Source organism: Trachypithecus francoisi, unplaced genomic scaffold, assembly GCF_009764315.1.
Source record: "Trachypithecus francoisi isolate TF-2019V2 unplaced genomic scaffold, Tfra_2.0 Lachesis_group15, whole genome shotgun sequence".
Classification (NCBI taxonomy): domain Eukaryota; kingdom Metazoa; phylum Chordata; class Mammalia; order Primates; family Cercopithecidae; genus Trachypithecus; species Trachypithecus francoisi.
In genome coordinates this window covers 79808655-79825707 of record NW_022681460.1, presented here as the reverse complement: position 1 = coordinate 79825707, position 17053 = coordinate 79808655, and the positions used below count along the sequence as shown (strand labels likewise).

Genomic DNA, 17053 nt, shown 5'->3' with positions numbered 1-17053 from the left:
CATACCGACTTCTAGTTTTAGCAGATCTCCTTCCTAGACCAGCAAAGATTTTTAAAAGCTTACCTTTCAAAGTCCTGGCACATTGCTTCTCAGAAGGCTGAGCACGGCGAGGGGGCCCTGGGACGAAGGACTCAACGTGGACACAGTAAAGAGTGTTTGGCTCCAGCCAGGTGAGCACTAGCGTGTGGTTGGTCACACACTGGGACCACTAGGATAGGGAATTGCAAACACTGGTTAGAGCCAGACATTTCTGGGACCACCCCAGACAAATAACTCTAGAAGGAAAATGCCACCATTTAATCCTTTACTATCAGTATAAGCTGTTTTTTTTTTTTTTTCAGCAACAGTTTCAATATACTCTTTTCCTTTAGCGCAGCAGAGCATGGTCAGGAACTGGACCAATGCTGGGAAGGATTCTAAACAACACACGGATAGCGTTCTTATTCCTTGTCCTGGATCCTGCTCACATTATTTTTTCTTCTTGGAGAAAGACTGTGCAAGTGAAAGCTCTCCATCAAAGTCAAGTGTACATTCTCTCTACACTCCAATAACAACACCATATCCTGTCAACAGAATTTCTGTAAAGAAGATCTGAAGTTGGTTCTGTAAAATTTCTGTATAAAGGTTTCAACTGTATTTTGTGCAGCCTATCTTTTGAATATCATGACTTCCCAGATTCACACACAGAGAACCACGGCATCAGGGTTGTTTGTTCCCACATTAGCTACAGAGTGGTTCATGAACATATGCCCCATTCCATTTCAGGCTTACCGTTCTATTTGATTTAGTATTCGACACAGACACATTATACTTCAGATTGGAGTATATTTGTTGCATGGAAACAGGAAGGTCTTCTAGATTTCTCTTCCACTTCTCTGGAGGTGTTAGAACAACAGAAATGGACTTCTCATCTGTAGTCAGTGCCACCTCTGGTGGGCCAATTTGTGCTTAAAGTGGGAAGAAAGAGGGTATTATGTTCAGATGAAAAATTACCTTAGATAAAGCTACGATATAATCCTACTTGGATCAAGGCCCTAAAAGACTTTTTTTTTTTTTGAGATGGAGTCCTTTCCCTATCACTCAGGCTGCAGTGCAATGGTGTGATCTTGGCTCACTGCAACCTCCGCCTCCTGCGTTCAAGTGATGCTTCTGCCTCAGTCTCCCAAGTAGCTGGGATTACAGGTGCCCACCACCAGGCCCAGCTAATTTTTATATTTTTAGTAGAGACGGGGTTTCATCATGTTGGCCAGGCTGGTCTCGAACTCCTGATCTTGTGATCTGTCCACCTTGGCCTCCCGAAGTGTTGGGATTACAGGTGTGAGCCACCATGCTCAGCCTTAAAAGACACCTTCTTACAGGAGATGCCTCAAAACGTACAAAGGTTGGCCTGAGTTATGCCAAATCTTGAAACCATTTCAAAAGCCTGATCCAATGTTAGAACAGCAAATTAAAGTGTTCTATTTCCTTAATCACATGCATAAATAGTAGATGGTTAATACAATCAAAACTCTTTGTAACATTTATGTGACTTGAAAAGTTGGTGATAAATGACAACATGATTTGATAAGTGGAAAATCAGAGATGTGATTAGAATGATCTAGAACAGAGACCAGGAGACTTTTATCCTAAAGGTCTGGACAATAAATATTTCAGGCATTGCAGGCCATATGATCTCTGCTGCACTACTCCATTCTTGTAATGCAAAAGCAGTCTAAGGTAACTATGTAAACAAATGAGTGTGGGTTGTGTCCCAATACAACTTTATGAATAGACATCAATATTTCAATTTCCTTTACTTTTCCAATGTCACAAAATATTCCTTGGATTTTTAGAAACTATTTAAAAATGTAAATACCATTCTTAACTCTTCGCCTGTAGAAAAACAGAAAGGGGGTTGCTGGATTTGTCCCAAGGGTAGTTTTCTGGCCTCTGATCTGGAAGGGCTCCCGCGCTAACAGAGCGCTTGCAGAGCTCATTATGGCAGCCCTGAGGGTCCTTTATGACTGAGTCAGCCATAGGTCAGGGGGTGGCAACATTATAAAAGTAAATACCAGGAAGAAGTTGCCTTAATTCTGAGTTACACTTGGAAATTATATCATCACACTACCAAGTTCATACAAGAAGAAGCATAGTTGGATAATCAGGACAATCTTTAATCAATCTTGTGGAGACATTAATAGTCCATAAACCCACATTAAATAAAGTCGTTTTGTTCCTCAAACAAACTTCCACTAAGTAGTAAGACAAAGTCAAAATTTAATATCATTGTCATTTAGTATCAATTTTGGATCTGGGAGAGATCTTAGAGACCACTTGGCTAAACCTTTCACTCTAAAGATGAGACTCAGGCTGGCTGCAGTGGCCCATGCCTATAACCCTAACATGGTTAGTGAGAAGCTGAGGTGGGAAGATAGCATGAGCCCAGGAGTTTGAGACCAGCCTGGCAACATAATGAGGCCCTGTCTCTACAGTCAGTCAATCAATCAATCAATCAATCAACCAACCAACCAATAAAGGTGAGACTCAGAGCCAGCAAGGTTAAGGACTTTGTACTGCTCACTCAACCCACTGGTCCAGAATAGCGTCAAGCAGAGCACCTTCCTCTGGGCAAGGCTGTCTGTGAGGCTGAGACTGTTAAACCTGATATTAATACATGTTTAACTGACCATTGCAATAATGGCATTACTTACTTTCTAAAAAAGGATAGAACCGTCCACTTTCAGCCCATTTGGAACAGTTTGTTCCCCAAATGGCCTTAACTTTGGCATAATACTGGTGTTCGTAGTCAGAAGTTTCAGCAGAAAGATCACAGTAGGTTCTATTGATATTTCTGCATTCTGATTTATTCAGCCATTTCTTTTGCCCATATCTGCTAAGAAAGAAGCTGAATTAATAATGAAGTGCCCTCTATGCTTTACAATAAAAAATGTAGTCATTTTATAAAACTGAATGGAAGTGACAACCTTCTCTTCAGAAAAACAAAGGTGCCTGTCATCGAGATAAAAAAGAATCCACTTTTGCTGTGGGCAATTTTTTTCATTAGCTGTCAGGAACATGAGTCAGAGTTTCTGTAATCACCTTTCTTTCTGTGAATTATAATGTGGATAGTATATTTTGAATGCATATATTTTATTGTTATTCTTTGGCTACAGTGAAATTTTTATATATTGTGTGATCAATTCTTCTAGTAATTATTTATGTAGGTTTTTAGTCTACTGTGTACACAAGGTCAGTTTGATGGATTGTTTGAAGAACAGTTCGTCATTTTTTTTCTTGTAAGAAAAATTACTTTGACGTTCTCAGCGCATATAAAAATCTAAGCATCAATGATTCTAGGGAAAATACACGAGGCTGGAGTGCATACAGAAATCTGCATTTTTGATAATTACAGTGAGGACGATAATATTGACTAGGTTGGTCATATTGGTTTTTCTTTTCTTTATTAAAAACACAACCGCCATAGCCAATAGGGAGGTGGCAATATTTTTAGCCCTTTTCAGGTGGGAGAGACTGAAGTGTAGAGTTCAGGTAACATATGATAAGCCAGTGAAAGGGACAGGGGAGGCGTGGGAAAGGTGATGGGTTACACGTGGCAGCCTAGAGAGCAGCTGAGAGGACACTGCAGTGGTCCAGGGGAAGATGTAGGTCACTTGGACAAGGATGGGGGCAGTAGGATGAATAAGGACAGTACAAAAGCAAGAAATATTAGGAGACAGGACTTGGTGATAGAAAACATGTGGCAGATTAGGGAAATGAAGGTATTAAGGACGCCGTCTCTTTCTGTCTAGGGCAGATGGGTGGAATGGTGGTGATCTTTACTACGATAAAGAGCACTGAGACAGAGCAGATTTGGGAAATGGATGGTGAGGCAGAGCAGAAGGGAAAGAAAACACGTTCACTTTTGATGCCTTGAGCCTGAGTATGTAACAGATATCCCAGTGCAGATGCCCAGTGGGCAATGGGTCTCAGGAGAGACATGTGAGTGGGAGGTAGGGATTTTGGAGTCAATATCATCATACTGCTCATTGAAGGCACAAGGATGAATGAATGATCCATGGAGATAAAACAAAGTCTAGGATAAAATTTCAGGAGTGTCAAGATTTAAAGGCTGGATAGAAAGAAGGCCTGGAAATGGCAACTAAAGAGGGATGAGAAAAAGACGTATCATAAAGGTCAAGGGAAGAGTGTCTTGAGAAAGAGGATATGTCCATGTATTGCCAAAGCTTAAGGATATTTTCTCTTTTCAGAATATGGCAACAGATTTCTGAAAGTAGATGTTTCCCATTTCCTAAGTACCATACCTACCAAAAGACATCAGAAATATAGTCAAATCTTACTGATCAACTTCTCCATCCAAGTGATCACTGTTACTTAGGGGCTTTCAATGTTTTTTTGACCATGATCCACGGGGGAAAAATAAATTTTACATTTTGATTCAGCTCACAAAATATAAAACTAACATATTAAAACAAAAATTGTGCAAGAAAAGATTTAAACTTTACCACAGGCCTTGCATTCAGTTATTTTTTCATTCCACTCCATTCCACACCATTCCATTCCTTTCCATCAAAAATAATGTCCCTCAACATTCATTTCATGAATCATCAAAGAGTCTTGAGTTGTGGTTTGAAGACTATTGCCATTGCCTATGTGACCCCTCCCTCCTCCCTCCTCAAACTTCCTCACTCTGCCAAAGGCAAGGCAGCTTCCCATGACAATACTGATGCAGGAGAAAAGGCTCTTTACAAGATTTTCAGCAAAATAAATGAATGATGACCAGAATTACTCAGCAAATATTCCAGTAATGACACTCACACATGGCAAACAGCCATGTGGGGCCCTCAGTGGTCTCTGATTTACAAGCTTTATCTAATCTAATTATCATAACAACCCTAGGGGGTAGGTACTCTTATTTTCATCCCGTTTTACAGATGAGGAAGCTGAGGCTCAGGAAGATTAAGGGATCCACTCAAATTCATATGACTAGTAAAAGGCATACCTGGGATTTGAACCATTCGTCCCTGATGCCAAAACTTCTGTTTTTAGTGCTACATTCTATTTTTTGCATTAATTGTTTTGGTGGATAAAACTTAAACTTTTGTTAAATTTTCATCTTGGAAACAAACTTCACTCAAAAGTATAAATGTATAATCTGTAACCTTCCCAGCTAGGTTCATAGCTTGGCTATGAACTGGGGACCGTCTGACTCCAGAGCTGAGCTTGGAGCCCTCTGGCAGCGAAATATGCTGCCCTATATTCCTGTCCCTCTTTCACATGCACAGGCATGTAAGAACTCCAACATGGCAAGCTTCTTTTTAAACACATATTTTTAAAAGTTGCACAATCTAAGTGATCTGCTCACACAGAGCAGTGATGACTATTTTTTTAAAAATCCCTTTCTGAATCACATAAAACATAAAGGACAGAGTAAGCTCTTTGCTCCACCTAATGGATAAGGAGGCAAGGACATGTTCGTGAGTCTTTTCCCTTTGCAAAGCAGTTTCTTTCCTCTAACACTGGCTCCTGAGAAACTCCTTGGAAATGAGAATGAGGTTCTAGATTTGAGGTCACTGTGAGTCGCTGCTGAAGTCTTTTCACTGGTTTTAGTGATATGAATTTTATTTTCAAAGACAAAACTGACTTTATTCTTTTTCGAAAATATGGTAATGTTTTTAAATTCAAACAATCAAACAATTCAGAAAGTATAATCATAAGAGAAACAAATCATCCTAAAACCCATTACTCTGGAACATTTGGTGTGCGTGATTCTGGATATCTCATTTTGCTTCTGTATAAACAGAAAGACGATATGATAGCAGAATAGATGGACAAAAATTAGATTATACCATACATATGGTTTTTTTTTTTTTTTGAGACGGAGTCTCATTCTGTCACCCGGGCTGGAGTGCAGTGGCCAGATCTCAGCTCACTGCAAGCTCCGCCCCCCGGGTTCACGCCATTCTCCTGCCTCAGCCTCCCGAGTAGCTGGGACTACAGGCGCCCGCCACCTCGCCCGGCTAGTTTTTTGTATTTTTTAGTAGAGACGGGGTTTCACCGTATTAGCCAGGATGGTCTCGATCTCCTGATCTCGTGATCCACCCGTCTCGGCCTCCCAAAGTGCTGGGATTACAGGCTTGAGCCACCGCGCCCGGCCCATACATATGGTTTTAATAAAAGTAGTCAATTCAATGTGCCTTGAACTTTGATAGAAAAAAGAAATTGACGTGAAATTAAAGCAACTGTAGAAGTGCAAATGTTTGTCACCACAAGAGATATTTGTTCCTAAAAGAGCTTTTAAATTAAGAAAATGGTTTGTGAAAAATATTGAGAGGTTAATTATTAAAATAATAAAATATTGTCATTTTAGATCACATTTAATGGCTTCTGGCTATGAAAATCAGTACACTTATAATCCCCCCACCTTTCCATCTTATATTATTGTTTAAATTCAGATTATTTCTAAGAAACTTCTATAATTACATTTCCATCACTATTTAGTCTTAGTTCTATATTTAGATAAATTCAATGCATGCTACCAGTCTTTTTTTGTCATCACTAAGTTCTTCTTTTGGGTTTGTCTTTATCTCTCTGTTAGCTGAAGGTCATCTTTAGTTAGTGCTCCACCTCATCCCCCAGGAAGGTCTCAGAAAAGTGATCTCCTGGGTTCCCACCTGCTTCCAAACACCAGTCTACTGAACTTAGTAAGAGTCTTAGGTCACACTTGTCTTTTCCTCAGAAAATGTATTCTATTGAGTGTTGCCAGATTGAAATTCTCCCTTTCTCCCAACTTGAGTTCCGCTTTTGCTAAAATGGCCATGAATCATTTAATTATCTTAAAGTCCAATAACTTCACCAGGATGTGTCTTGCTATTGTTTTCACCAATTTTTTTCTAGACATACCACACATTTATGATACACAGTTCCAAACAGTCTTTATTACCTGTTCAACCATTACTATCACTTAGCTCTAACAGGTTTTTCATCTTGATACAGCATTTTTATATTCCAGCATTTTCCTAAGCTCTGCACACTTCCTAAAAAGACATGTTCTTCTTGTTGTCTTCGAATTTCTTCTTTCACTGTTTTCTCTTCTTTGAGTTTTACCTTTACAGATCCTGTTGTTTATGCACTCTAACAAAATTATGGACTGTTACGTGTTTTAATTCTTCCTTACTTCCATAGCAAAGCTTTCTGGAAACTTGTATTCTTTTTTCCTCTTTCCCTCTTCCAGTAATTATGAATAGGTGCTATGCTAGTTCCTTTGGGACTATTACTGTTTGAATGGGGCCAGCTGTTTGTTGAACAGGCAAATGGACATAAGAATAGGGCTCAGATAATGAGCTTTTGCTCTCCATAATTTTTGTTTGTTTGTTTGAGACAAGACCTGGCTTTATTGCCCAGGCTGGAGAGCAGTGGCATGATCTCAGCTCACTGGAACCTCCATCTCCCAGCTCAAGCTATCCTGCCACCCCAGCCTCCCAAGTAGATGGGACTACAAGCACGCACCATCACGACCGGCTGGTTTTTGTATTTTTTGTAGAGACAGGGTTTTGTCATGTTTCCCAGGTTGGTTTCGAACTTGTGAGCTCATGGGATCCACCCTTTTCGGCCTCCTAAGGTGCTGGGGTTACAGGTGAGAACCACTGCATCCAGCCAATTGCTCTCCATAATTTTAAACTTCTGTTTCCATCAAACACCCTCTCACCGAATCTATTATTCTCTTTGCTCCCTGGGAAATCTGCCTGCCGTCAGGTTTTGGGCTGCAGGAGGCTGACGTTGTAGCCTTCCTGGGCTGCCTCCCAGCCAGTGCTACCTCCCTTTCCTCCTGCCTCCGGCTCACTCCCAGCTTGTCCCTGGGCTGTGACAGGGCCTCCACAATGGACATGTCCTATGTGCCTGATTTCTATTTTAGCTCCTACACCTGTGACATTCTGTGGCACCCAACTGGGGCTCCACGGGGACATTTCCTTAATTTCTGGTGGTGGCGATCCTTAGATTTCCATGCTCTCAGATTGTTAGGTGGGCCTCTTAGTACTGTGACACTTATTTTGTGAAATCATTTCCTGTGATTGGAGATGGGAAGGTACAGGTTTGCTTTCAGTTTCCGTAGCTGTTTTTCTTCGGATTCCACAGGATTTGGCTTGGTTCTTAGTTTGTGGTTAGGGTTGTGGCCATTTCCTTTGTTTCTCTGAAGATGGACATTGACTACCTGTTTTGCATTCTTTCCTGCTTGCAATGAGTTTTAAGGGCCAGATGAAATGCCTATTCACTGCTATCTTTAAGTGCAACAGCTGATCGCACAAAATGTGCATGTAGTTTCAAGGAGTCTAAGGATGCCTGTAATTCCAAACAGCTTAGAAAATTCAGAGATGATGGATTGCCTTGTTTGCTCAGCCACCTAATAATGTTTTGACCAACTTCTTTTCTGTCTAAATAACCTCGCCTTGCCTGAGCCTCCCAATGCCTCTGTCTCCACGAAGAAACTGTTTTCTAATTTAATCTTACAAAACATCAAGAAAACTTAACCTGAAATATCTAAAACTTTTCTCTTTTTCAAACACATTTAATACCGCAGAGAGTTTATCTTTGCACAATTCACAGGAGTCGGAGTCTTGTGTTTGTAAGCTAGCCAAAAGGAAAAGAAGAAACTTACATGAAATACTGCACAGTGTAAGTAACTTTAACTCCTTGAAGACACTCTGGTGGATTCCATTGTAGGACATTCTTCATGTTGATGGATAAGAAGGTAATGTTTGCAGGTTTAGGCAAACCACCAGAGACACAGGGAACTGAAAAAGGAGCAGAAAGGAATTGAAGTCTTAGTGGCGGAAAAGGAAAACATGATTCCTGTAGTAGCTAGTCTCCAGAGATGGCCCCCAATATGGCCTTCCAGTATGCATGCCCTGTGCAACATCTCTCAAATGCAAAAGAGAATGTGACAGAGATGGCTCTGGGACTAAGCCAGGACTTTTGCTTTTCAAAAAAATTCCCGAGTTGCTATGTAAAATAACAGCTAACTTGCTGACAGATTGCACGAAGACAGGCTCAGTTGTTCTGGTGTCCCAGCTGAGCCCAGCCTTCCAATTAAGAGGCCACAACGAAGTCACTGTGGTCATTCTAGCCCCTTCTGTCACAGATTGAAGCTGCATGAGAGACCTCGCATGAGACCAGCAGAAGAATCATCTGGCAGAGCCCCAGTTAATCCCCAGAATTTTGAGAAATAATAAAATGATTGTTTTAAACCACTAAGTTTTGGGGATAGTTTGTTATGCACTGCAGAGAACTAAAACAATCTCTTTATTAAATTTTTTTTTTTTTTTTTTTGAGACGGAGTCTAGCTCTGTTGCCCAGGCTGGAGTGCAGTTGCAGTGGCCAGATCTCAGCTCACTGCAAGCTCCACCTCCCGGGTTTACGACATTCTCCTGCCTCAGCCTCCCGAGTAGCTGGGACTACAGGCGCCCGTCACCTTGCCCGGCTAGTTTTTTGTATTTTTTTTTAGTAGAGACGGGGTTTCACCGTGTTAGCCAGGATGGTCTCGATCTCCTGACCTCGTGATCCGCCCGTCTCGGCCTCCCAAAGTGCTGGGATTACAGGCTTGAGCCACCGCGCCCAGCCAATTAAATGTTAAAATAAAATTTAGAGTAGGTGACCCTCAGAGGCCAGAGTTTCAAAGGTTATAATTGGGACTGCCTTTACTAAAGAATATAGTAAAGCAATAATTAGAAAAAGAACCAATGAAATAAGACAGTTTATTTAAATAAACACTGATATGTTCACATAGGTGCACTCTAAGAAAAACTGTATCCTAAAGGATTAATTTATAGAAATCCTTGTGGAGAAATGGTAAAGAATTGAGAAATTACTAAAAACTTGGAAAAGGAAAGGAGAGGCTACTTTCTTGTAAAATAAAGCAAAGATAATCCTTGAATTAAAGTAAATGAAAAAATTCAGTGGTAATATGTAGGATTCAAAATATTAATTCAAAATATTGGAAAGATCACAAAGCACAGAGTGATAACCAATCAGGTTTTATGAAGAACTAATCCTGTCACAAATATGCATATTCTAGTCAATCAATGAACTTGAAAAATACAAAATATTAACACTGCAAATCAAACTTAGGAAATAAAATTTAGTTCAGTCACTGATGGCAGGTCCAATCTTGGCTAAGTATCATAATTCTTGAGTAAAGTAGCTGGGACTAACGTCAGAGAAAGGAATTACGTGTGAGGTAATCCTTGGTTAAGATTAGTTCTACACAGTGTACTGTTATTTTGCAAGCCAAATGAAAAGAAAAATTATTTACTTTAGAATTAAACTTTGTAGTATCACCCTGATTCTAAGCAAAATTAGCTCTTTAGTGTAAAGATGGCTGAGTGTAGGTATGCTTGTGCTATAATTGTAATGACTCCTACTTTTAACCTTGCTCATAAAAAAAATTTTTAGTTTTATTTTTAAGAAAAAAGTTACTCACAGAGAAGCACAATCAATTGACCACTGCCGTGTGTGTGTGTGTGTGTGTGTGTGTGTGTGTGTGTGTGTGGTAGGGGTAGGGGAATCTCAAAAGGACATAGCCTAACATCTTCTTGTAATTCTTTGGAACCATTGCGTAGCAAGTGGTGTTGGTATTTTCTGGAGATTACATACAGTGAATATTTATCAATGATTTAATACTGCTTTATGGTACTACTAGGTTTACCAGGTTCTCAATTTTAATCAGATTTTTGAAGACAAAACAGAACATGGGGAGGCAGCACACTGAGTATAATACTTCTCAGCTCTTCAAAAATGCGGAACAGACTGTGCATTATCATATCAGTGGTGATATGATAAAGATAAATAAATAAAACAGACTGTGCATTAACATATCAGTGGTGAAAGACATTGTCAAAACATGGCTTTATAGAGCTGACAAGGAAATAGAATATTTTGGTTTGTGGCAACATGAGTTTGGAGATAGAACACGGAAGTTGTCTTAGATAGTATAGTCGAGGCATATCGTCTCAAGTTTCAATCTATACACATCTTTGTCTTCTACAACACTGTATTCTATTTGTCTTTTTTTTTTTTTTGAGACAGTCTCACTCTGTCGCCCATGCTGGAGTGCAGTGGCATGATCTCAGCTCACTGCAACCTCCACTTCCCAGGTTCAAATTATTCTCTTGCCTCAGCCTCCCAAGTAGTTGGGATTACAGGCACCCATCACCATGCCTGGCTAATTTTTTCTTGTATTTATAGTAGAGTCGGGGTTTTGCCATGTTGGCCAGGCTGGTCTCCAACTCCTGACCTCAGGTGATCCTGCCATCACGGCCTCCCAAAGTGCTGGGATTACAGATGCGAGCCACCGCACCCCGCCCTATTTGTTTTTTAATGTGAGTGAACAAATGATAGAACTCTCAAGATGCCTAAAACATACCCAAAAAAGTTTTGAGAAATAACTTGGAGTAAAAGGAATAGGCAATTTTATTTTAATTTAGTTTTTTTGGTTGCTGTCATAAGGAAACAAAGCAATTTTTCTCTTCTGAAATAAACTATACTCTGGAATGTGCTGTCAATAATTAATGTTCATTGATTCAGTAGACATTTTGATTAATGCTTTGTAATTGTCTAAAAGGTCCTTCACAAATGCTATGCCAATTGCTGAAATGTTAGCAAACTCTGGTAATGATATTAAACCAACAGAATCAATAATGTGACAATAATAACATTAAAAAAAATGTTCTTATGCCATTCTATTCTTTGAGAATATATTTCATTATAAATGCTGTGAACTATGTACGCCTCCTCTGCACGTCTACATTATGGGTAAATCACATCTATCACCATGACTGTGGTAGCTGGCCTCCAATAATCCCTTCCTCCTAGCATTCACAGGCTGTATTGTTCTCTCTCACATTGTGCCTGGGTTGGTCTGTATGTCCAATAAAATATGACAAAAGCCAGGACAAAAGACACTTCTGAGATTAGGTGATAAAAGACACTGTAGCTTCTATCTTGTTTCCTTTGCCTTGGATCGTTTGCATGGGCAACACCAGCTGCCTTGTTGTGAGTGGCCCCGTGGAGGCCCATGTGGCAAAGTAACTAAGGCTTCCCAAAGCTGCTGAAGAACTGAGTGAAGCCTCCTGCCAAGAGGAACCTTAGTGATCTTAGCAGTGGATCCTCTGACCCCAGTCCAGCCTTCAGATGCCTGCAGCCCCAGCTTGCCTCTTGACTACACTCTTGTGAAAGACCTTCAGCCAGAACCACTTGGCTAAGCCATTACTGCAATCCTGACCCTCAAAAAATATGTGAGATAATATTTGTTGTTTAAAGCTATTAAGTGTAAGGTAATTTGTTACCTAACAGTAGAGAATGAATACAACAATGATTCTAAAAGCGAAAGCATCTAAGACAGACAAATCACTAAAAACCCCCAATCCATTCCCAATAATTTAATAAATGACTCTTGCCTTAACAATTTTGAGAAATGTTCTTTCTAATAGTTTGATTTTATGTTATGAAGAAAATTAAAAACTACCCAAGGAGAAGACCAGAAACTTGCTATCTTTTTAATAGCAAGTGAAGATGACAATAAAAACTTTTTGAAATTTTTAAAAAAACCCAAATGCTTAATTAAGCTCATTGCAAATACACTGACAAGGTTTCAGAGTAACAAACACCTTTAACAGAAATCCACTTAAAAATGAATGTTATATTTTATACATTATATCTGGAGAAAAATACTACAGCTTTGAGTCCTACAGGTTCTTCCTTTGGATTGACATTATCTTTCTGATGGCAGAGGCAGAAAATGTTATCAGTTTTGGATCATCCTCTTGCCAATAAATCAAACTATTATTCAGGGGCAGACCTATCATGAGAAAAGTAGGTCATGTCTTGATATCAGCCCATCTCTAAATCTCTCCAGGACACAAAATATTCCTTGTTATGACATGGTCTGCTGGTTTTGAAACCTTTTTTTCCCCTTAAATCAGACCAAATTAAGCCATGTTAGTCACCTTTCCTTAGATCAGGCAAAGCGCATCTTGTCTCCCTGCTTGTCGACATCTTATTTTCAGAAATGGATGTTTATAACTCCATGAGTTCGAGACCAGCCTGGCCAACATGGTGAAACACTGTCTCTACTAAAAATACAAAAATGAGCCAGATACAGTGGCAGGCACCTGTAATCCCAGCTACTTGGGAGGCTGAGGCAGGAGAACTGCTTGAACACAGGAAGTGGAGGTTGCAGTAAGCTAAGATCGCATCACTGCATTCCAGCTTGGGTGACAGAGTGAGACTCTATCTAAAAACAAAACAAAACGAGTTAGCACTTTTTTTTTTAAAGGTAAAAAATAGTACATTTAAAAAAGAAATAAATTTGATAACTAGTATTCTCTTTTGTTTAAAAAAATTTGCAAAGTTTTTAGGCACTGTGTTTTTTTCAAGTTTGAAAAGCATGACGAAAGACATTCCTGAATAAACATTTCAATAGAGATAAATCAATTTTCTAACCTGCTAGTACTGATAAGATCACTGAATCAACACCAAAGTGAAAACATGTCACACCCACATCGCTATCAGGAAATGTGTGCCAATTTATGGGTAACAAATGCACTTTAACAAATAGATTTATGGTCTGGAAGCACGGCTCTCATTCTCTGAGATATTTGAGATTTCACATCCCAAATTAAAAAGCCACTGGATGGGTGCACATAGTTTTATGTTTGGGGAGTGCCAGACCGTCATGACTTTGGTTTGGTACACAGATTCTTCAGATGGGCAGGTCCAATGTCTCTTTTTGCAATTCTGCCAAATGCACCGTGTTCACCAGCCACATGAAAATACCTTCAATACCCGAACCTACCCTGTTTATTCACACCTTTACAGTTTAGGTCCCTTCTGCCTCCAGTATTCTTCTGGAAATAAGAGACCCCTTGGTCTTCTATGTGTGCACCATTGAATAAATATCGGCTTGTGCTATTTTAATGACATGATTGTGCTGTGACGTGTAGGGTATGTGTGGTCTCCGCTAAAGTGAGCAGTCCTGACTACAGACATCTGGGCAGGAGACTGATCTTTCCAGGGGAAGCAGAACTCAGAAGACTGAGGGAAGGGGCATCAACTCTGGACTCCCTTTGAGCTTTGAACGATGGAAGGATATGTGAGGATGCCCCTTTGAGTTGTGGGTGTAAAGATGGCCTCTGCCTTCACAAAGCTGTGAGGAGTCGGCAAGGAACTATCCACTTAACGAACTTTGAGGTAATGATTGATTTCCTGTAGCTTGTAAGCCACGTCGAGATTTGTGTCCCCTCTCAGTGTTTATTTCCCTTTTATTATATTATGCCTTGGCACCATAAATGGAATGTGTGTGTTCCTCCTCCCCACCAAAAAATTCACAGGTTAAATCCTAACACCCCATGTATGGTGTTTGGAGGTGGGGCCTTCGGGAGGTGATTAGGTCATAAGGGCAGAGCCCTCATGAGTGGGATTAGTGCCCTTATAAAAGAGACCCCAGAGAGGTCCCTCTCCCCTTCCAACATGTGAGGACATAGTGAGAAGACGACCATCTATAAACCAGGAAGTGGGCCCTCCGCGTCCATCAAATCTGCCTTGATCTTGGACTTCCCAGCCTCAGAAGTGTGAGAAATAAACTGTTGTTTATAAGTCACTCAATCTATCACATTCTGTTCTAGCATCTGGAATGAACTAATGCATTTGGCCTTTGGGAAATTCTTCTAGCCCAGCTTCATTTATGCTCTAGCACCAAGGGAAAAAGTCCTCTGTTTGCTCTTAGGTCCTTCCAGTAGGAAGATAATGGAGTAACAAGATAGATCTAAATGGGTAAATTTATCATTAGTGGAGTTTTATAAAATGCGGCTGCTACATTGGTTCTAAGAGTTACCTTGAATACAGGTCTGTAAATATAGCAAAATGGTTTGTGACCTTTTCCTAATGGCCTCAAAGTGAATACCAGGGTTGTCATCTAAGTATGTTACAGTTTTAATTATATGTCTCACAGTAAAAGTTATTTCTTTTTTGTTGTACTCAAGGAAAAGCCTACGCATAGATGAGTGCCTGATGAACACCAGTTAGAAGTGGTAAGGCTCTCAGGGCGAACTCACAAAGAGCCAGGGTAATCAGCCTCTGTGGTTAACCCAGCCTCCCTCTTTTGTGGCTGAGGCATTTAGACTTTCCCATTATGGCCATCACCTTCATTAACCAGTACAGAAAGCAAACAAATCGCAAGAGACCAGACAGCCAAATGTGATCACTTCTGGAGACTCCCCTTGGTGACCATTCAAGTTTCTGAAGCTTATGACCAACTGGGGCAGCCTTAGCATTGCAGAAGCCCTGCTCAACCTTGCTCAGAGAAGGTCCCCAGATGTCCTACCCTCTTTACCCTTTTAAAGCTGAAGAAGCTGTGAAGGAATCAGAGGCTCTGATCTGTTGGACACTGGACACCAGGTCTTATAAGGTCTTGGTATTCTCGGTGTCTGGCAAATAAATGTTTTGGAAATGAACTGACCAGGAACCCTTGGGGCTGACGCAAATCATGGCAGATCCTAGATTCACATGAGCATTGAATTGAAGTGGAACAGCTTGAACCACCAAATCTGTGTAGCTTGAAATCACCTTGGTAAGCTTACATTACACACAGGACTGCACAGTCAGAAGATACCTAACAGCTGCGTTTTAATGAAGGCACAGGAATCCATGGCATGGCAAGTGGTTGCTACATATTTTATGTGTATTTTTAAATAGGAAAATAGTTTCATAGGCTTGTAGGGAAAAAAAAATTTCCACCCAAAGTGAGTTTTCTACTGTGGGAACAAGGTTAAAAGGCAGTACAAAAACACCAGAGGATGATTGACTAATTTCAGGAAGTGGATGTTGTAAACAATGACATTCTAACCACCAAAGAGCAAAACAGGTATGACTGCCTTCACATAGATTACCTTAAGCATTGTTTTAATTTCATCATGCTGAAAGGAAAGGCATGTTTTCTTCTGTCCCAAGTTACAAACCCTTTCTCTTGAAATATTATTATCTCCCTTCTTTTTCCTAATTATATATCAAGTTCCACAAAAAGTAAGCCTTCTTTTTTTTCTGAGATGGAGTGTCATTCTTGTTGCCCAGGCTGGAGTGCAGTGGCGTGATTTTGGCTCACTGCAACCTCCGCCTCCTGGGTTCAAGTGATTCTCCTGCCTCAGCCTCCTAAGTAGCTGGGATTACAAGCGCCTGCCACCATGCCCAGTTAATTTTTGTATTTTTAGTATAGACAAGGTTTCACCATGTTGGCCAGGCTGGCCTCAAACTCCTGATCTCAGGTGGTCCACCCGCCTTGGCCTCCCAAAGTGCTGGGATTACAGGCATGAGCCATCGTGCCCAGCTGAAAAGTAAGTCTCCTAAACAGCACTTAAAATATGATTCAATGAGTACCTACCTGAGAAAAAAGCTGCACAACTGTCTTCTATACAGGACAGAGCACGATTAGTTCCTTTGCACTTGATTTTCTTCCCCTAACCATCACCTCACTATTATTTCTTTGACTAATTGCTGGAACAGTGCGCTGCCTCAGTTTTCTCTGTAATAATACTGTCCATTCTTACAGGGTACTGCCAACTGCCCTAACCCAGTGGTTTCTAGTAATTGTTTATGTGAGTAGCTCAGGGACAGATTCCAGAACAAAAGTTCTAGAGTCACACTGGAGCCTACTCCATGCTCTACATCTTACCAGCTACGTGCTCTCAAGCCAGTTACTTAACCTCTGTGCCTCTATTTCTCCATTTGGAAAATGGAACAGTACTATCTGCCTGTTAGGCTTGTTGCAATGATTAAGATTCCTCACATAGAGTTCCTGGAACAGTGCCTGTCACAAAGAAAGAGCTCAATAATTACTCGCTCAGTATTGTCCTCCAAAGTTACTATCCTCATTTTACAGCTCAATGGAGAGAGGCCCAGGGAGGTTGAATGACTGCCCATGGTTTTTCAGCCATTTGGTGGATGCTCAGGCCCAAGTGTGCTGGCCAAGACAGGGCTCTCCCCTGGAATACTTACCTTTATCCCAGGT

The 17053-nt window shown here is 40.5% G+C and overlaps 1 protein-coding gene across 8 annotated transcripts in view; it reads right to left on the bottom strand.

Moving 5' to 3' along the window:
* IL20RA (interleukin 20 receptor subunit alpha) overlaps positions 1 to 17053 on the bottom strand; it is a 42727-nt gene that overhangs the window by 8423 nt on the left and 17251 nt on the right. For 2 of the 8 annotated variants that reach the window (XM_033235339.1, XM_033235342.1), the window contains exons 2-5: positions 8654 to 8789; positions 2691 to 2869; positions 772 to 947; positions 64 to 208 (exon numbers count right to left, since the gene is read on the bottom strand). In XM_033235339.1, the coding sequence (XP_033091230.1) occupies positions 64 to 208; positions 772 to 947; positions 2691 to 2869; positions 8654 to 8789 (636 nt within the window). Of the gene's footprint in view, positions 1 to 63; positions 209 to 771; positions 948 to 2690; positions 2873 to 8653; positions 8790 to 12998; positions 13023 to 17053 lie in introns of those variants that run through there. The other 6 variants (XM_033235341.1, XM_033235338.1, XM_033235345.1 and 3 more) reach the window with 4 other exon arrangements.